The sequence below is a fragment of the Mizuhopecten yessoensis genome, unplaced genomic scaffold, assembly GCF_002113885.1.
Source record: "Mizuhopecten yessoensis strain PY_sf001 unplaced genomic scaffold, ASM211388v2 scaffold5325, whole genome shotgun sequence".
Lineage (NCBI taxonomy): Eukaryota > Metazoa > Mollusca > Bivalvia > Pectinida > Pectinidae > Mizuhopecten > Mizuhopecten yessoensis.
Window position 1 is genome coordinate 145,459 of NW_018405992.1, and position 23,974 is coordinate 169,432.

General features: G+C 33.2%; 1 protein-coding gene across 1 annotated transcript in view; it reads left to right on the forward strand.

The window, feature by feature from the left end:
• The first annotated feature begins 783 nt into the window (after positions 1-783).
• LOC110450558 (proto-oncogene c-Fos-like) overlaps positions 784-23,974 on the forward strand; it is a 28,113-nt gene continuing 4,922 nt past the window's right edge. The window contains exons 1-3 of the mRNA XM_021498148.1: positions 784-877; positions 19,696-19,914; positions 23,323-23,430. Coding sequence (XP_021353823.1) covers positions 19,696-19,914; positions 23,323-23,430 — 327 coding nt within the window. The 5' untranslated portion in view covers positions 784-877. The remainder of the gene's footprint in view (positions 878-19,695; positions 19,915-23,322; positions 23,431-23,974) is intronic.

Genomic DNA, 23,974 nt, shown 5'->3' on the forward strand with positions numbered 1-23,974 from the left:
GGAACGATGGCATGCTACATTCATTTTCCATTAATTTCAAATAGAAAGCACAGTTGGAAGAAATGAGATAATCTTAAACAATGTCCAGCTACAAAAATATTGTTGATTGCATATTGATGGACGATGCAATAAAGATATTACTTAGTAACAAACAGGTTTGTGGGGAAATTCCTGACATCTGATACATTGCAACCTTTTCTGAACTTTATAAGAAACACATTTTAATTATGGCTCAAACTAACTTTAAATTGACAAATAATTCCTAATCAACACACATTGATACTGCATAAATGTTGTTAGTTTAATTGTCCTCACTTTCATTGTACTAGTTTGGTGGCTGAATCCTGTTTTATTAAAATATTCATCAACAGTACATATATACTACACATTCCCCATGCACAGTGTATGTATTAACGCCCACACAGGAAATCCCCACCTAAGTCTTCCTTAACTGGCCGCGCATATGAACAATTTGGGATTTCCAACTCCTTATTGTATCAATCTAAACTGCAAGGTAAACAAAATGTGTGTCTGAAGATTAATTGGGAGGAATTGTCCGAGTACAGTTATGATACCCCGGTACATACTTATTTAATGAAATGACACCATTACACGGTATATCAGGCACATACATATGTCAATCGTACGGTAGTGACATAACCACGTGAAATATAATTTTCAGTTTATATAAAGTTGCGGAAGGTATCTGCTGGATAATTGTCTATTTAAAAAAATGCATTAAAATTGTCAAAATTACATGAGATTCAGTGTTACCTGACGTGTTGATGGCTTATTAAGGACGAAGGATTATCACATCTTTACCGAGTTCAATTTCTGCACATTCCGAACTAACTTTCTTCCGAGTTACATTACCAAGGTAAGTACAATCGCTTTTTTATGTGTAAGGTATTTTTTATTTATTCTTCTACTTGAAGACAACTTCATATACTAGTTAGTACAACAATGATGGCGTGTGTCCAATCCTTAGTATTTCACCAGGGCTATAGGTTTAGATATGAGAAACAATACTCTGACTGTCATAACTAACAATTATTCAAATAAGATACATTATCACAACACAAACATAAACTCATGTAACTGTATATTACCACATTTGTTAAATATAACAGATCACTAGTTTTGGTAATGTCTATATATATTGTAAAGTGATTTGTTTATTTCAACATATTTTATTGACACAGATGGAAAGTTTTCATACGGATTGGGCAAATGCATAGCCTATGTACGCCCTTTCCATACAAATAACATACAGATGGCAATACATATACATATAGTTATATACAAATCTGAAGTATAGAATAAAATAATCAATTCATTGAATAGGATCTAATGCTTATTAGAGATAATTATGAACGATAACAATGTTTTGAAATGAAAATTACAATAAACATATACATAGATCAGTAGCTCTAGCATATCAATTTAGCATGGCAATATATTTGTTCTTTAAATCACATTAATGCTATTTTTGTTACATATAATCCTTGACCAGCCAGATGACACCGTGTGTAGGCTGCACAGTCCATGGTCCTATTTCTAAATTAGGAAATAACAATATTACATTTTCTGTACATTTTGTTTTTTCAAAAGTCACTTCATTTTCACTGGAGTATATATATATATATATATATATATATATATATATATATATATATATATATATATATAATATAAAGAAAAATTCTTAGCAACGAGTCTTTCGTACTTTCATCTCTTCTAGGAGATTCTTCAGACTGTTTATTTGATTCAAATAAAGTTGTTGTTAATATATATATATATATATAACATAAATTTCTTGAGATTTCTAATAGATAGGGGAATATTTGCGGAAATAGAAGGAAAGTAATTTTTATATAATTATTAGATCTGCATAAAGGGTTATTTTAAAAAAAGAATCCTTCATAGTGTGTACGTGTCTGGCTCTATACTAGGTATGAAAGGTTTTACTATACCAGTTAAGTAAGTAGGGACTGCGTTATATAATATTGTTTATGCATTTACACTTGTTTTTGTTTCCCGTCTTTCCTCCAGTGTTTCCTATCCCAATACTTTATAAAGTTTTGCACGAAAAGTTCGTTTTCACAAACCTTTTTTAATCCAGACGGCTTTTAGCTGTATAGATTCAATAATACATTTTGACTATTCTGTACAATTATCCCAGAAAACGTCAGCATATTCTTATAATGGTCGTTTATAAGATAAATACATTTTAGTTACTGAATTTTTCACTTAATGTTTATTGCATGGACCTTAGTAAATTAATGTTTTCATATGCTTTTCAAAAATATTTTGTATATAAATATTTTAGGATCCAGTTTCATGAATAGTGGTGCTAAGATGTTTGATGTATGATTATTGACATTAGTAAAATTCCAGTATCTTGTAATTGTGTTGTCATTAATTTAGAGGGAATAAAATGTACAGAGCACTGAACCTTGTGGGCAACCATTTTTACCTAATTTATATAACCGGTACAAAGAAAAGAAAAATAAGAAACCTTCAGTAACAAAATGTTTTCTATCAGTTAGATACTTATCAAGCCATCGAATACGTTTGCCTTACATACTATATTTACCTTATTTATTCATAAGCCCTACATTCCAGACTCTATCAAAGGCCTTACTTATTGAAGGTTTGTATTATGTGATGTATTTACCCTTATCTAGACTATACTAATTATCTCATTGTAGAAGTACAAAAGTTGGTTTACAGTAGAATCACCAGGTATAACACCTGGTTGATGTTCAGAAATATTTTTGTTAGTCAGATGATAGTTGAAGAGATACTGAAAAATGATTTGTTTCTTCTAGAACTTTCATAATTGTCAGTTGTAGAAGTGGATACGGAAGCAAATGATGATTGAGACGTTCTTGTCATCATGTGGTTGCAATAAAATTTCTAATACTGTTTTGTCAGTTGTAGAAGTGGATACGGAAGCAAATGATGATTGAGACGTTCTTGTCATCATGTGGTTGCAATAAAATTTCTAATACTGTTTTGTCAGTTGTAGAAGTGGATACGGAAGCAAATGATGATTGAGACGTTCTTGTCATCATGTGGTTGCAATAACATTTCTAATACTGTTATCTAAAGAGGGGTAGATGTTGATTTATTAAGAAAGTTTGAAACTGATTTGGCAATTTTCCACCATTTACTCGGAGTTATAAAATTATCATCAAATTTGTATTTTGTTATAACTAAAATATCATTCCACCCACCCACCCTTTTATCTCTCCCACACATACACACACAGAGCCACCCATATACCTCTCCCTTTACAGGTGCATGCGAATGTCCGCCGACACCTCACTTGCTGTCACGCTGCCTCTTAAATCATACTTTTTACTTCCGTAAAAGAAATTCCAGACTTGTGACGTGACGTGTCTGTGTCTGATCTAACCTGTCAGCTCTATCAATGTGTCAATGTTTTCAACACTGTCCCAGTGTGTGTTAACATCATCTTAACCATAACATCGCAAAACTGTAAACCTACCACCTTTCTCCTCACTCTAGAGCATCACAATTACATAATATCTGCACAAAACTGCAATGAAACGACTTTGTTTGTCGGGAAAAGGGGACTACATCATTTGACCCAAATAATGATCAGACCATGCGGCCCGTTCATTGGTAGTTGATAACTGCATACAAAAATAACAAATGGGTATATGACATATATGTTTTTGAAAACAATCCTTCATTTGACAGTAGGGACATATTAAAATGGTGTCATATGAAACGATATTTGCATTTATATTTTCACGTTAAATGGCTAAAATTGTTGAAATAGATGTCATAAATGCAACTGAGTAAAAAAAAAGCAGGGACCGATAATGCTTCACACCTGTTTTTAAAAAAAAGAGGCAATCAAAACATAAAACACAATAAGAATATCAAAAAATGTATGAACCAAACTGATTTAGGTACAAAGTTGACTTACCCTACCCACACGTCCTGATTTAGGTACAGAGTTGACTTAACCTACCCACACGTCCTGATTTAGGTACAAAGTTGACTTACCCTACCCACACGTCCTGATTTAGGTACAAAGTTGACTTACCCTACCCACACGTCCTGATATAGGTACAAAGTTGACTAACCCTACCTACACGTCCTGATATAGGTACAAAGTTGACTTACCCTACCCACACGTCCTGATATAGGTACAAAGTTGACTAACCCTACCTACACGTCCTGATATAGGTACAAAGTTGACTTACCCTACCTACACGTCCTGATATAGGTACAAAGTTGACTTACCCTACCCACACGTCATGATTTAGGTACAAAGTTGACTTACCCTACTCACACGTCCTGATATAGGTACAAAGTTGACTTACCATACGCACACGTCCTGATTTAGGTACAAAGTTGACTTAACCTACCCACACGTCCTGATTTAGGTACAAAGTTGAGTTACCCTACCCACACGTCCTGATTTAGGTACAATGTTGACTTACCCTACCCACACGTCCTGATTTAGGTGCAAAGTTGACTTACCCTACCCACATGCCTGATATAGGTACAAAGTTGCCTTACCCTACCCACACGTCCTGATTTAGGTACATAGTTGACTTACCCTACCCACACGTCCTGATTTAAGTACAAAGTTGACTTACCCTACCCACATGCCTGGTATAGGTACAAAGTTGACTTACCCTACCCACACGTCCTGGTTTAGGTACAAAGTTGACTTACCCTACCCACATCTCCTGATTTAGGTACAAAGTTGACTTACCCTACCTACACGTCCTGATATAGGTACAAAGTTGACTTACCATACGCACACGTCCTGATTTAGGTACAAAGTTGACTTACCCTTCCCACACGTCCTGATTTAGGTACAAAGTTGACTTAACCTACCCACACGTCCTGATTTAGGTACAAAGTTGGCTTACCCTACCCACATGCCTGATATAGGTACAAAGTTGACTAACCCTACCTACACGTCCTGATATAGGTACAAAGTTGACTTACCCTACCTACACGTCCTGATATAGGTACAAAGTTGACTTACCATACGCACACGTCCTGATTTAGGTACAAAGTTGACTTAACCTACCCACACGTCCTGATTTAGGTACAAAGTTGACATACCCTACCCACATGCCTGATATAGGTACAAAGTTGCCTTACCCTACCCACACGTCCTGATTTAGGTACATAGTTGACTTACCCTACCCACACGTCCTGATTTAGGTCCAAAGTTGACTTACCCTACCCACATATCCTGATTTAGGTACAAAGTTGACTTACCCTACCAACACGTCCTGATTTAGGTACAAAGTTGACTTACCCTACCCACTCGTCCTGATTTAGGTACAAAGTTGACTTACCCTACCCACACGTCCTGATTTAGATCCTCATATTGCTCAGGGTGAGAAGATATTAAACTCATCCATCCTGGGAACCACAAGCAAAAAAACATACATATTTTCATAAGTACCTTTTTTAAGATTAATTTTTGCTTACTAAACTATCTTAATTCTAAGCCAAATAAAATATGTAAATGTATCTGGAATTTGAATTAGAATACAACAGTTTAAGTCCTAAAACGACATTTCCTCAATTGCTTTCAGACTCGGTATTTTACGTAACAGTTGTAAAACCATGGCAAAGGCGAAAGTGAAACGTTGACCATAGGCCTTGCAGTATAAAGCAGATGACTAACAATTCTCTTTATTGGTCTTAATTCAAAATAAACAAAATTAAAAACACGATGTTATATGTTTAAAATGCAGAGAGGTGAAATTAATATCGCTAACATTTTTTAGATCAGAGACAAAATATCAGCTTGATGAGTAATGCTGATTTTTACACAACAGTAGGATTTTTAGCAGTTTTATATTTACCAAATGCGAGTTTATATGTTATGATGTTTGTCTGTTTGCACGGGGCTACGGATAGCCATGTTTGCAAGCAAATTGTGCTGAGGCATCAGGTAATTTTTTTAGTCGGATGGGAGGTCATTCAAAGTGATTCAAAGTAATCTCCTTTTCTCGGAACTATTATGGTTCATTCATCAAATCGCACTTGTCAAAACCACTCTTTCGGTCCGTCGGCTGGTGTAAAAGATCTGCGTTGATAGAAATATCCACCCTAGCAATGAAAAAAAAAGTGAGATTGTGCTATTGTCTTCACGGTTTACGTAAGTTATCTTCTATCTGATGTACCTATTCCTCCACATTACAAATATTACAAACCAAGTGTGTTCTACTGTGAATACCAAGACAATAATGGTATGATATACCTGATATCTAGGTGTCGATATTGTCTTTCTGAAATCGTACGAGTAATGCATATTGAATTTTGCTCAAATAAACTTCGAAATGAAAATAAGATAGCAATTAGCACAAATCTAAATTAAAACAACATTTGGTAGTATTTGTCTTCACATTATTTAATTTCAACCTACGGTTGTTGAAAGAATTTCTGTATAATTACAATATGCGTCAACTATATAAAATACACATACACCACGAACTACATATTGACCCCCACACTGGAAATTCCAACCAAGGTTATCCTTGATCGGCCGCCGCATATAAACAGCATGGGATTCCCAACTCTGTCAATTTTGACTGCAAGCTAAACAAAAAGTGCACCTGAGCATTTACTTGGATGATATGTCTTGGTGCAGGTAGGATATGAATTATATTATTTGTAGCTGAAGACGTCATTTTATATAATAGCAGACGCATACCATAACAATCTTAAATTACAATACCATCTTAATTAGGGCCCTTGTCACTGAACAACTTGCCTACTGGACACGCATTTTATTAAAATGCATTAATACTGTTAATATAACCAAGATTTGCTGTTTCCTGACGTGTAAGTTACTTTAGTACATTGATTCCACATTATTTACAATATAAATCTCCACACAGATGTTCAACTATCACTAGTGTTTCCTCATTGATTGTGGTATTTACTAGACAAAGGATACTCCCACACATATGTCCATTAATGCTTGCGCAGCCTTATTTAAAGTGGCGCTCACAGTTAAGGATACAGCTCCGTTCAGATTGATATACTGATACTATAGACCTACTACATACCTTTGATCATAGTCAGAAAGGTAACTTAATTTAAATTCATCATTCTTTTCTGATGTTGCCAAGCTTAAATTTGAATACTAGCGTCTAGTTACTTCTTTCCATTTCATTCGTCCTATTATTATTATTCTCTTTATTTCCTCTTTTAAGAAGATTTTACAAACAGAATAATGTACTTACAATGATAAATTAATTAATAAATGCAAAATCAAATAGATGGTAAGGCAAAATTAGTGCACAACATAATTAGTTAACACAATAGGAATAGGTTAATCCATTTGAGTACAGTTTACAAAAGAATACATAATTAATAATGTTAAGAATGAAAGTAGTATGCTTTCTTTTGGACATGGCTGTGTTTCTCATTCGAAGTATGCATTACTAACATTAATATATTAATATATAACATTTACAAAAATATCTGTTTTTTTAATCAATACACCAAAGCTATAACAGAAATAAAAATATGTTTTGCACATACAATCTCGCCTGAAATCTTTGATATTGCTTCACTCTCTAATGTTATGCCATCCTTATCTATTGAAACACTTTACACAAAAACAAAAACATATCATTGTAGTAATTACATGAGATATACAAATCATTGTAGTCATTACATAAGATATACATATCATTGCGGTCATTACATGAGATATACATATCATTGTAGTCATCACATGAGATATACATATCATTGTAGTCATCACATGAGATATACATATCATTGTAGTCATTACATGAGATATACATATCATTGTAGTCATTACATGAGATATACATATCATTGTAGTCATTACATGAGATATACATATCATTGTAGTCATTACATGAGATATACATATCATTGTAGTCATTACATGAGATATACATATCATTGTAGTCATTACATGAGATATACATATCATTGTAGTCATTACATGAGATATACATATCATTGTAGTCATTACATGAGATATACATATCATTGTAGTCATAACATGAGATATACATATCATTGTAGTCATTACATGAGATATACATATCATTGTAGTCATTACATGAGATATACATATCATTGTAGTCATTACATGAGATATACATATCATTGTAGTCATTGCATGAGATATACATATCATTGTAGTCATATACATATCATTGTAGTCATTACATGAGATATACATATCATTGTAGTTATTACATGATATATACATAGTATTTGAAGTCATAATATGAGATATACATATCATTGAAGTCATAATATGAGATATACATATCATTGTAGTCATCACATAAGATATACATATCATTGCGGTCATTACATGAGATATACATATCATTGTAGTCATCACATGAGATATACATATCATTGTAGTCATTGCATGAGATATACATATCATTGTAGTCATATACATATCATTGTAGTCATTACATGAGATATACATATCATTGTAGTTATTACATGATATATACATAGTATTTGAAGTCATAATATGAGATATACATATCATTGAAGTCATAATATGAGATATACATATCATTGTAGTCATCACATGAGATATACATATCATTGTAGTCATTACATGAGATATATATTAAAAATGTAAGAAAGTATCACCATTTTGTAAGGAATAATAATAACAAAAATCTGCATACAATCTGCATAAAATCTAAATACAATCTGCATACAATTAACATACAATCTTCATACAATCTACATACAATCTGCATACAATCTGCATACAATCTTCATACAATCTGCATACACTCTACATACAATCTATAGACAATCTTGATACTATCTACATACACTCTGTATATAATCTACATACAATCTACCTACAATCTACATACAATCTACATACAATCTAAATACAATCTTAATACAATCTACATATGATCTACATTTATTCTGCATACAATATACATACAATATACATACAATCTTCATACAATCTACATACAATCTGCATACAACCTTCATACAATCTGCATACAACCTTCATACAATCTGCATACAATCTACATACAATCAACATACAATTTACATACAATCTACATACAATCTACATGCAATCTGCATATTATCTGTATACAATCTACTCTAGCAGGACCCTGCCAAATAATATTGTAATCCTGATCTAGACATTTATGTCTTTTTAAAGATATCGCTGAAAATTATTAAAGATTAGAAGCATAACAAATATTTATACTTTTTCTTGCGAAGTGATGAAATTATATTAATTAATACATAGACACTACAGTAATGAGGTTCATCAATCTTATTTTGCCATTAATGCGGTGATATTTTAATAATTAATGAAAAGGTTTCTACACCAAACTTTTTGCTTTGGCCGAGTTTACACCTACCATTAACTCACATTCAGATGACCTGTGCTCGGAGTCCTTACGCCCAACTTTCTTGTAACTCGACTTTATCATGTTTTTCTTTTTCCAAATAAAAGTGCGTCTTTTTCTTGGTTTACCACCAGAACAAGATATTTGGCTTTAGTTCATACTGAATTTGAGCACGAGAACAGTTTCATGAGTATGTGCAATCAACACAACACTACACAATTATAAAGAAAACCTTCGGTAATCCAATGTCTGCTACTTATAAAGAGAGACATGCTATACAAAAGGAGTACAAGTACCATACACAACCAGTGAACAAGACAACGCAAATAACATACATGTATACGTTATTTTGTAGTTTTTAATCTTTGCTATTATACTGTACCAATTAATATATCATTTATTGGTTCACTTTAATGTCAAACATTAAAAATTGTTCGCATCCAAATATATTTCCTAATGTTATGTTGATCTAATATTTACAATTAAAAGTATTCTGGGTTAAAGACAACATTTTAAAATTGCAAAATTTCATTTTGATAATTTATCATCATTGGAGTATAAATGAACATTCACCACGACGTTAACAATATTACTTCCCATTTATCTTGTTTATTGATAATATACTGCTGTTTTACCCATTAACCAATTGAACCATTTAAAACATATAGCTGTTTCTGTGATCATACCGATGTTAATGCTGTCTGAATACAACCATGTTTTACACTTTTAAACTCAAAGTTACATACTATATGTATATTACGATGATGTATCATTCAGCATTCTGTTTAAACCATTCAACAGATGGCGGTGGTCCATCTGCTGTCTGTAACGCTTTGATAAGTGATATTGTGTTTACTAATGAACTTTAATTATTCAATCTGTTTTGTTCCGCCATGACGTTATTCATGCATATATTTGTATGATACTATGTTATAGGTATTTTACCACAATGCATTGCTATGTAAACTTCTACAGGCCCCAATTCAGTGCTGTTAGATAGCCCATTAAATTATTTTAATGGAGTTCCATATCACTTGCTTACTAAGGCTACTTTCGGCCTGTGTCATCTCATTCTCCTTTTTTTTATATCCCAATGATATCAGTGATATTATATTACATTATGTATTGATGCGATGATTCTATATAATATGTTTTACATTTGTTTGATATTATGTTTCCTGTTATACAAAAACGACTTAAATCATCTCGCTGGTATCTTCTGTATCCATCTTTTATTTTGTTGATTATTTACACATCTATATCTCGAAGTCGTATATGTATATAGTATGTTTTTTGCACGGCAACAGTGTTTTTTAAAAAATATATATCATTTTTATTTACATGCTTTACATTAATATATGTATTCTTCTATTTTATCCGCAAAATCCCTCTCGACATACATTTATCTAAAGAAATAACACCGATGCAAAACACATAAGAAAATGGTATATTTAGACTTCTATTATGCTGGAAGATCAACGTTGCCGTTACTTTAAAATAGAACAGGGCATATACTGTCAAAAAAATATTATTATAAATGGTCCTTTCTGAACAGACAATTATCACTTTTGCTTTTGCTTTGTGCTTATACAGGAGATGTACTATCAGGCATACAACAGGGCCCTTGCTGACCTGTCAATATTCTAGTTTCAAAGTACCATGGTCCTTGTTATATGAAATCATCCACTGTTGATGATATGTCTGCTCATGTCTCTGTATATTTTGTCTTCAAACGAGAGACTGTTGTGTATACGATCAATAAGTCGGTTTTGAACGTAGCTGGAAATTCCTCGTCATACTCGTTACGGAGGGCTATAAACGTACACTGGGGATTCCACTTGCAAGTTGTGGAAATTTTCAATGTGGGTTAATGACCATACTGTAAGGTTAATTGATACTAATCAAGGCTTCTTTGATTTCCCTGAATATATAATGGGTCTATATGGATCGTCAGTAGTTTTATTTAGGGAATATTTTAAATATTACAATTTGGTAAGATTAGACTGCAATCGTGGTATATCATAACTACTATTATTGTGACTGAATTCTAGATAGGAAAACTGATTATATCATTTAATACTACTAAGACCTATAGGTGTGCCTCTATAATGAATAATGCGGAAAGTCCAATCAGGAAATACCGTCCGTTATTCAACAAATAATACATGCAACTAGGGATGACGACAGAGCTGTAAAGGGAACTAGCTTCTTGGTGTGATGTATATCTAGCCATAGCGAGTATCCATCACGTCTACCAGCTCCCTTCACAGAAGGCAAATGAGGTATGTCACATTGTTAGGCATTGTGAGGTTATCATAATGACAAATCCCTTACCATAAAAAGCAAATGCTTGTCACATATATTTTATATGCATTTGTCATCTTGTGTGGAGTTGTCGTTTTATATGGAGTTGTCAATGTGTATGTATATATCGTTGTGTATGGAGTTGTCAATGTGTATGTATATGTCGTTGTGTATGGAGTTGTCAATTGTGTATGTATATGTCGAGTTGTATGGAGTTGTCAATTGTGTATGTATATGTCGTTTTGTATAGAGTTGTCAATGTGTATGTATATGTCGTTGTGTATGGAGTTGTCAATGTGTATGTATATGTCGTTGTGTATGGAGTTGTCAATTGTGTATGTATATGTCGAGTTGTATGGNCATGGAGTTGTCAATGTGTATGCATATATCGTTTTATATGAAGATGTGAAATTGTATGAATAGGTCATTTTGTATGGAGTTGTCAATTTGTATGTATATATCGTTTTGTATGAAGATGTCAGATTGTATGAATATGTCGTTTTGTATGGAGTTGTCAATGTGTATGGATAGGTCGTTTTGTATGGAGTTGTCAATGTGTGTGTATATGTCGTTTTGTATGGAGTTGTCAATGTGTATGTATATGTCGTTTTGTATGGTGTTGTCAATGTGTATGGATAGGTCGTTTTGTATGGAGTTGTCAATGTGTATGAATAGGTAGTTTTGTATGAAGTGGTCAGTGTGTATGGAAGGGTCGTTTTGTATGGAGATGTCAATGTGTATGTATATGTCGTTTTGTATGGAGATGTCAATGTGTATGTATATATCGTTTTGTATGGAGTTGTCAATGTGTATGGATAGGTCGTTTTGTATGGAGTTGTCAATGTATATGAATAGGTAGTTTTGTAATAAGTGGTCAGTGTGTATGGATGGGTCGTTTTGTATGGAGATGTCAATGTGTATGTATATGTCGTTTTGTATGGAGTTGTCAATGTGTATGGATAGGTCGTTTTGTATGGAGTTGTCAATGTGTATGAATAGGTCGTTTTGTAAGGAGTTGTCAATGTGTATGTATATGTCGTTTTGTATGGTGTTGTCAATGTGTATGGATAGGTCGTTTTGTATGTAGTGGTCAGTTGTGTATGGATATGTCGTTTTGTATGGAGTTGTCAATGTGTATGGATATGTCGTTTTGTATGTAGTGGTCAGTTGTGTATGGATATGTCGTTTTGTTTGGAGTTGTCAATGTGTATGGATAGGTCGTTTTGTATGGAGTTGTCAATGTGTATGGATATGTCGTTTTGTATGGAGATGTCAATTGTGTATGTATATGTCGATTTGTAAGGAGTTGTCAATGTGTATGTATATGTCGAGTTGTATGTAGTGGTCAGTTTTGTATGTTTATGTCGTTTTGTATGGAGTTGTCAATGTGTATGAATAGGTCCTTTTGTATGGAGATGTCAATTGTGTATGGATAGGTCGTTTTGTATGGAGATGTCAATGTGTATGGATATGTCGTTTTGTATGGAGTTGTCAATGTGTATGTATATGTCGGTTTGTCAGATTTCGTCCTCATTAACAGCAAAAGTAAAAGCAGCATTACATGTTAAAAAAATACTGACGTTACATAAGAATATAAAGATTGCAATTTGAAAAGGATACTGGAAAATAGTTCACGGGACATTATCGATACAGACATGGAAGAAGAAACATGATATTGCATGTGCCAATAACAGCATCGACAATACATCTTCTTTGAAAATAACAATATAATTAATGATCGACAGGCTTCTTATCAAACAATCTCCATCACATCCCAATAAAATATCCTTAATAATCTCCATCCCTTCCTACTTAAATATCATTAATAATCTCCATCACTTCCTAGTTAAATATCAATAATAATATCAATCACATCCTAGTTAAATATCATCAATAGTCTACATCACATCCTTGTTAAATATCATTAATAATCTCCATCACATGCTATATTACTACAATTTGCTGGATACTATTGATGTTATTTTACTGTGATATAATGGAGATTGTTGATGATATTTAACTAGGATGTGATGGGTATTGTTGATGATATTTTATTTGGATGTGATGGAGATTGTTGCTGTTATTATACTACGATGTGATGGATATTGTTGATAATATTTTATTAGGATGTGATGAATATTGTTGATGATATTTTACTAGGATGTGATGTAGAGATTTTTCACGCTATTTAACTAGGATGTGATGGATATTGTTGATGATATATTACTAGGATGTGATGAATATTGTTGATGATATTTTACTAGGATGTGATGGAGAGATTTTTCATGCTATTCAACTAGGATGTGATGGATATTGTTAATGCTATTTTACTTGGATGTGATGAATATTGTTGATGGTATTTTACTAGGATGTGACGGAGAGATTGTTGATGATATTTTAATAGAATATGAAGGATATTGTTGATGTTATTTTACTAGGATGTGACGAAGATTGTTGATGTTATTTTATTAGGATGTGATGGAGATAGTGTGCATGCTATTTTCCTAGGACGTGTTGGAGACTGTTGATGCTAATTTACTAGGATGTGATGTAGAGACTGTTCACGCTATTTAACTAGGATGTGATGGAGATTGCTGATGATATTTTACTAGGATGTGACGGAGAGATTGTTGATGTTATTTTACTAGGATATGATGAATATTGTTGATGTTATTTTACTAGGATGTGACGGATAGATTGTTGATGTTATTTTACTAGAATATGATGATGATTGTTGTTGCTATTTTAGGATATTATGGATACATTTCTGTTAACTGTTTTAAACACATTTTGGATACATCACTGGATAAGTTGCGCATTCAAGATGGCCGCCGTGGCCTCTGATTTGGTCAAAATAAAGTTATTTACCAATTTCGATCAAAGTTGAAATGCAATTGCATTATGTTGCAACGAACATAATATTGACTTCAGTTACCATTTTGTACAGCCAGCCATGAAGGACGCCACGGCCTACGATTGGTCAAAACTTGGCTTATTTTGAAACAAATTGGTATGTAGGTGTATTATATCATAACGACAGTACAGTGACTTGAATTAACAATATTACCGAGTGTTGGGGTCGTTTTGGGGACTCCTGTAACGACAGGCGTCACAATTTTAATTTGTGCTCGATGATTAAATATCCATATTGTGAATACATACTCTCTATGTTTTTTAGTATAGTCTACTAAAATAACGTTTATAGCATGTATTATTGACAAAATTGGATAATGCATTGATTCTTTTTATTAAATAGATGTAGTCATTTTAGACAGTGACGTATACACTTTACACAAAATACACAAACATCTTCGTAGAAATTTATCAGATAGGACGATACTCTGAGCTTACGTACTGTTAGGACTTTTAAAATGAAATCCAAGCTAAATCTCTTTTGAACGGAGAATACGATCACAATAGACAAAACTATCTGAATATTTCGCCTAATCAGCAAATAGTATGCAGTGATTAGAATCATCTTGACTTTTCCATTATCAACTTTCATCAATAACAATTCTCAGAGGTTGCGTGATGAATTCATTACCAGGGGTACATTGTATGTCAGTATGAGAATACTCAAGAAGAAGTTGAGAACAACTTGGGAACAACTTCAGAACGGATTTTCCCATTTCTCGGTATTTCAGAATGTTTCTCCTCAAAAAAGAACGTCTGTTCGTGCAAATTAAAGTGACGTCCTAAACCGGAAATAGCATACACACAAAAGCGATCCGCGTAGGAAAAAAAACCGTCATAAGCAAATCAATATTAAGTTACAAAAAAAAGGGAAAAATAGCAACACCACTTTAAGCGTAAATGTTTATATGGAAAAGAATATGACAAGATTGTTTTTTAAAAAGATATATAGTTTAAGGGTTCATGTTATTCATCCGCGCTAATCTTCTATTTGTTTACGTTTGTCACAGACCGAGGATTTCGTTCGATGACGATTGAGGATAGAAGTCATTTGAATAAAATAGTATTAAGTTGATTTTTTAAAATGGAGAAGTGTATAAGATAGTTAATTTAACATGATAGACAGTTTGTCAGTGCATTGTATACTTACATATTTATAGATTATCACATTGAGTTTTCAGGGTTTATCGATCGATCATTTTCTCATTGGTGGCCTTCCGATTTTGTACTTGTGCACCCAGAGAAAATCGTTCTCATGACAAACCCTGAAAACTGAGTGTGATAATCCAAAAATATCTAAGTATACAATGCACTGTCAACTGTAATACAATCTTATATAACAATTAGCAAAGTGAACAATGCACCGTTTACTGTAAAACAATCTTATCAAACAAAAATCAAAGTGAACAATGCACCCTTTACTGTAATATTATCCTATATAACAAATATCAAAGTGAACAATGCACCCTTTACTGTAATATTATCCTAGATAACAAATATCAAAGTGAACAATGCACCGTTTACTGCAATATTATCCTATATAACAAATATCAAAGTGAACAATGCACCGTTTACTGTAATATTATCCTAGATAACACATATCAAAGTGAGCAATGCACCGTTTACTGTAATATTATCAAATATAACAAATATCAAAGTGAACAATGCACCGTTTAATGTAAAATAATCCTATATAACAAGTATCAAAGTATACAATGCACTGCGTACTGTAATACAATCATATATAACAAATATCAAAGTGAACAATGTACCGTTTACTGTAATATTATCAAATATAACAAATATCAAGGTATACAATACACCGTTTACTGTAATACAATCTTATATAACAAATATCAAAGAATACAATACACTGTCTACTGTATTACAGTAGACAGTGTATTGTCTACTTTGATATTTGTTATATTTAATAATATTACAGTTAACGGTGCATTGCTCACTTTGATATGTGTTATCTAGGATAATATTACAGTAAACGGCGCATTGCTCACTTTGATATTTGTTATATTTGATAATGTTACAATAAACGGTGCATTGCTCACTTTGATATGTGTTATCTAGGATAATATTACAGTAAACGATGCATTGTTCACTTTGATATTTGTTCTATATGATTGTATTACAGTCCGCAGTGCATTGTATACTTTTGATATTTTTTATACAGGATTGTATTACAGTAAACAGTGAATTGTATACTTTGATATTTGTTATCCCCCATTGTATTACAGTAAACAGTGTACTGTATAGTTAGATATTTGTTATATAGGATTATATTACAGTAAACAGTGTATTGTGTACTTTGATATTTGTTTTATAGGACTGTATTACAGTAGACAGTGTATTGTCTACTTTGATATTTGTTATATTTGATAATGTTACAATAAACGGTGCATTGCTCACTTTGATATGTGTTATCTAGGATAATATTACAGTAAACAATGCATTGTTCACTTTGATATTTGTTCTATATGATTGTATTACAGTATGCAGTGCATTGTATACTTTGATATTTGTTATACAGGAAGTTTTTTTTAAAGTACACGGTGCAGTGCATACTTTGAAACTTGTTACATCGGATAATATTACAGTAAACAATGCATTGTTCACTTTGATATTTGTTATCTAGCAGTAAACGGTGCATTGTTCACTTTGATATTTGTTATATACGATTGTATTACAGTAGGCATTGCATTGTAACCTTGAATTTTGTTATATATGATTGTATTACATTAGGCAGTGCATTGTAACCTTCAATTTTGTTATATAGGATTGTAGTACAGTAACCAGTGTATTGTATACTTTGTTATTTGTTATATAGGATTGTAGTACAGTAACCAGTGTATTGTATACTTTGTTATTTGTTATATAGGATTGTATTCCAGTAAACAGTGTATTGTATGCTTTGATATTTGTTTTATAGGACTGTATTACAGTAGAGGGGGTATTGTATACTTTGATATTTGTTTTATAGGACTGTATTACAGTAGACAGTGTATTGTCTACTTTGATATTTGTTATATTTGATAATATTACAATAAACGGTGCATTGCTCACTTTGATATTTGTTATATTTGATAATGTTACAATAAACGGTGCATTGCTCACTTTGATATTTGTTATATTTGATAATATTACAGTAAACGATGCATTGTTCACTTTGATATTTGTTATATAAGCTAATATTACAGTAAACGGTACATTGTTCACTTTAATATTTGTTATATAGGATTGTAGTACAGTAACCAGTGTATTGTATACTTTGATATTTGTTATCCCCCATTGTATTACAGTAAACAGTGGATTGTATACTTTGATATTTGTTTTATAGGACTGTATTACAGTAGACAGTGCATTGTATACTTTTGATATTTGTTACATATGATTGTATTACAGTAAACTGTGCATTGTAACCTTGAATTTTGTTATATAGGATTGTAATACAATCCTATATAACAAATATCAAAGTATACAATACACTGTCTACTGTAATACAGTCCTATAAAACAAATATCAAAGTATACAATACACTGTTTACTGTAATACAATCCTATATAACAAAATTCAAGGTTACAATGCACTGTTTACTGTAATACAATCATATATAACAAATATCAAAAGTATACAATGCACTGCCTACTGTAATACAATACTATATAACAAATATCAAAGTATACAATGCACTGTCTACTGTAATACAATCCTATATAACAAATATCAAAGAATACAATACACTGTCTACTGTAATACAGTCCTATAAAACAAATATCAAAGTATACAATACACTGTTTACTGTAATACAATCCTATATAACAAATATCAAAGTATACAATATATTTCAAAGTTTACTGTCTTGTCGTCATCAATAACAAATAAGTGTAAAACCTTTTATATTGTCTGCTGCATTTAACACGTTGACACACTAACAAATACTGGTTCATAATTTTTATTATGTTCTGTTCAGTTTAGTTCTTTATTTGCTATATCGTTTATATTTCGACGGAAAGTGATAGGCATGTTGTAATGACATTCACTCTACAGCAAAATTTGCAGAGCAGACAGAAGCTTTCGGAAGTCAGTCATTCGACCTTTTAAAATGACGCATACTGGATTTGCTTGTTGAGGAAGACAATTAATTAAGATAGGTTGTTACAAAAAAAATAATTAGATTTATACGATTCTTACAACTTCCTGACAGTATGTATGACAACCTTAGCGTATCGACATCTGTACGTATTTCCTGTGAAGAATTCTGTTGGTGTTTATTTTAATTATAAGATACCGTGATCTTCGTTCGTGATGGTGGTTATATTTGAAATATATTTTGATAAGTCCATTATATATTTGGCATTTATTTATTTAAAAGCAAAATTCCTTTTATTATCCAATTTCGCCAGTAAAACAAATCGGTCCTTTGACGGAGGTGGTGTGCAATATAAGGAAATAAGGGCTTCGATACATTTATGTTCAGTTAGATTTCAAGTTGCAGTTGTAAGAAACATCCCGTTTTCACATGAAGGAAGGACAGGTGACCATAATTTACGCGTTAATTATCAAATAAACAATGCAGTAACAGTCAGTATTTTCCCTGTCGTTTCGCTGAAGCGTTAACACATTTCTTACATATGTTACTACACATGATGAATTCTGTACATTTAATGACACGCACACATCGGGAAGGTACGTGAATTGTGACATGAACATCTATCCCTTGAGGTGTTTAATGGAAAGACATTCCTACATGTGAACGTGTACCGTATGCTACTCTGTTCAGACTAATCATGTATGCGTGTAAAACGAAACAAGGATTTCCAAGTTTGTTTTAACATAGGTGAGATGTGTATATCTATAGACAGGTCTAGTACACAAGCTGATGTTATACTTACTACGGAAACCTATGCTATCCGCCTGCAGTCGATTGAGTAAGTAATATCCAGTGCCATGTATTTCTATCGAGTACTCATATAGCATTGCAATATTGACATAAAGAATTTGCATGATGATTAAAATAATTCTTTGCGTGCATCCAACTTCTCATTGCTTCTAGATGACAACAATGGCCGACTTTCACATTCTGAACGTGGACCCTGTGATGTTGGGAGAGGTAGAGGATGAGAACTTAATGAAAGCAATCGAAGAAAGTCGTCGAGAGCGGTCGACCATGCCGCTGATCAAACAAGAGCTGCGCTATACCATCCAATACAGGCGGCTGTCATCTGGCCAGGGGGAAATGGTGGTAGAGGAAGACACACAACCGGAGTATAAGGTGAGACAACGAGTGTGAGATTAGGAATTACAATTTGAAAATAATGTAACACTTTTAAGAGTTAACACAACAAGGGATAATAGGTAACATACCGAGTATGAATAGGGAAGTTGTAAGATAAACCTTTGAAATTTAATTAACAACCGTATTATGAAGTTAACCCTCAAAGAATATAGCTGGAATGAAAGATGATACAAAGGGGAATACAACTGTAATAACTGAAAAAACCTGAGTTGAAGGAACTGTAAGATAAATCTTAAAGAATACCCCATACTTTAGCGTTGACCCAATGGATGTCATGTAAGCATTAAGACACTAGTTATATATGGGTTCAGATTGTTTATTCGCCCATCCGGTATTGGAGAAGTTGGTCTATTATCGGCTCAGTTTGATCGTTATACTTGTGGCTAATTTTCCTACATCATTATACAATAAACGCTATTATTAGAACGTTACGCTACTGGATTTATATAGTGGGTAAAGTCAAAGAAGCAAATGACCCTTTCGGAACAACTAGTCTTATCTTCCTTGTACTTTCCACTGTAAATAGGTTACCGAAGTATCAGTAGTTTTTAGTTTGAATTTTGCTTTCTCTTGTTTTTGTTGTCAATATGCAAATCCGATTTTGTCCTTGTATGTTGGACATATATATTGCTATACATGGCCACTGCTGTATTGATGATCGCCAATGAGTGTACAACTAGTGAATGACGACGTTACATCAGACTGAATTTCTGATCAAATTGTGTCGTTGTTCCTGGAAATAATATTTATACAAACATCCGTGTCCGCTTCAGCACTATCTCTACATCTAGATAAGACTACGGCAAACAATAGCACTGCACGGTAACGTCAGGAAATCAGGGCTTTCATTAAATATATATATCCGGTTTAAACAGGAACCGATTTGACACGAATATATGGACATATATAATTGTTTCATGTTTTTGGTAGGGAAAGTCAGCTCTAGTGCCTTAATTACTTTTCAGCAAAGGTGGTGTATTTAACAGTTAACTCAATTATAATTAAATTATATTCAATCACTTAAAACGAAGGTCAAATTTTCAGCAAAATTGCTTTGTTGGGGATTATGTCAACATTTAGAATACTTAATGGAATAGATATTTTTGTACTAAAGAATCCTTTTTTTCTTCAACGGAACATATCATCATGGACAAAGTGACAACTTCGAAAATGAGTTGTTTGCTCAAAACTAATAATGACCAGCAGGCATACAAAATGGTTCTACAACCCTTTGGCCATTGGTTTAATTGTCGTCGTTTATTAACCTTCAAGTGCAAGATTTCGTCCATGTTCCCAATAATTTCTTGTCCAAAAACAACAATGCTTTTAAGATTTAAACATAGCCAGTTTGACGCCCCTAGGTATATGACACCATCAAACAGCAAATGCACATGTTTTAAAACGACTGTATGGAAAATAAATACACATCGGACTATTTCATTGCCTGTAACAAATAGCAAAGGCAGATATTTAAATAAGTTAATTTTGTTGCTTGAACCTTACTTAACAAATTAAGCATGCAGCAGGCACATTGGTTCTTGATGATTTTCTTCCAAATGTTGTAAACACTGTATGGCTGTTCTTCCAAATGTTGTAAACACTGTATGGCTGGTCTTCCAAATGTTGTACACACTGGGTAGTTTGTCTGACAAATGTTGTATACACTGTATGGCTAGTCTTCCAAATGTTGTAAACACTGTATGGCTGGTCTTCTTCCAAATGTTGTATACACTGTATGGCTAGTCTTCCAAATGTTGTAAACACTGTATGGCTGGTCTTCCAAATGTTGTAAACACTGTATGGTTGGTCTTCCAAATGTTGTATAAACTGAGTAGTTTGTCTTCCAAATGTTGTATACACTGAGTAGTTTGTCTTCCAAATGTTGTACACACTGGGTAGTTTGTCCGACAAATGTTGTACACACTGGGTAGTTTGTCCGACAAATGTTGTACACACTGGGTAGTTTGTCTGACAAATGTTGTATACACTGGATAATTTGTCTGACAAATGTTGTACACACTGGGTAGTTTGTCCGACAAATGTTGTACACACTGGGTAGTTTGTCTGACAAATGTTGTACACACTGGGTAGTTTGTCTGACAAATGTTGTATACACTGGATAGTTTGTCTGACAAATGTTGTACACACTGGGTAGTTTGTCCGACAAATGTTGTACACACTGGGTAGTTTGTCTGACAAATGTTGTACACACTGGGTAGTTTGTCTGACAAATGTTGTATACACTGGATAGTTTGTCTGACAAATGTTGTACACACTGGGTAGTTTGTCCGACAAATGTTGTACACACTGGGTAGTTTGTCTGACAAATGTTGTATACACTGGATAGTTTGTCTGACAAATGTTGTATACTCTGGTTAGTTTGTCTGACAAATGTTGTATACACTGGATAGTTTGTCCGACAAATGTTGTACACACTGGGTAGTTTGTCTTCCAAATGTTGTACACACTGGGTAGGTTGTCTTCCAAATGTTGTATACTCTGGTTAGTTTGTCTGACAAATGTTGTATACACTGGATAGTTTGTCCGACAAATGTTGTACACACTGGGTAGTTTGTCCGACAAATGTTTTATAAATTGTGTGGTTTGTTTGACAAATGTTTTCATACATTGGGTAGTTTGTCTGGCAAATTTACACTTGATGGTTTACCTGACATTTCATGCACATTGTATATCGTACACAGAATCTTTACATATTTCCACATTAAGAGCATACTGTTCAAAGAATCTCCAAATACCTCACCGCAAAATGTTTATGTTACACAAAATTGTGGATGCGATTTTCTGAGCTCTTTCATAGATGGTCGTGTTTTGTCAGTTCCATTGGGTGTATAATGCTAAAACGATAAGATATGTTTATGTACCCGTGTTTCCTCATTCGACAAAGGTGGGGTTTTTTATCGAGGACACTCACTGCTCACTTGTTGACATACTCAATATCGGTGAAGGCTTATGGGAGAGCATTCCACACGCATGGTTTACTGAAAATAAGACATACATGATTATGGTTCAGTAATACAAGGTTATTGACCAATACAAAGTGTTGTTACATTACCGACGAGGCAGTATCAACACTAACTATTAAAAATGATTAGTGACATAATTCAGAGCTGTAACCATAGACTTCAAGTGAGATAGAAAGGACAGATAATTTCTATTTCTAACAATATCTCAGATAATTAACTAGAATAGTACCGCAATCATCAAATATTATCTCATTAGATTATTGTCTAAACTAATATATGAAAAAGTCATGACATTTCATTCCAAGCTTTAACGAAAACTTTTCATTGTTAGATCAACCAATCTTATGCACATCAAAATGGCAATGGCAATGAAAAAGTGTTTTCTCGTTTATTCCTCTAGCTAACAAATGACGAAGTACGAAAGCGCTATCGTCGACGGGAGCAGAATAGACAATCGTCTGTACGTTGTCGAGGGAAAAGAAAAGAATATGGCAAGACTCTAGAGAAGGTCTGATTTTCCCACTTCACTCACGAAACTGTTCCTGTCAAGTTCCAATGTAAAGGCTTAAGTTTGCTAGAACCAATTTTGTTCAAATATTTATGCTACTAAATTGCATTTTGTAGTACATGTATCACAGCAATTTATTCTGTACGAGCTGATGATCGGATGTATTCATTTGACTGAACTTTACTAGGAACGAAACAATGCCACGTTTTTATAATAGCAACACAACATTGTAAAACATTCCCAGCGACAAACAAACGCTGTCTATCTGAGCATGGTGCTATGAAAGGCATTCGTGAGGTCAAACTGTCAACCTTTTCTCATTCCTAACTTTCATATTGCAAATATCTAAAAATAATCGACAGAGTTATCACTCCTATCATGTAAACCGCCATATCATTGAATTACCTCCATGACAGTTTTGTTTTATGTTTTATATAGACGGTATCTGAGCTGGACATTGAATTACCTCCATGACAGTTTTGTTTTATGTTTTATATAGACGGTATCTGAGCTGATCATTGAATTACCTCCATGACAGTTTTGT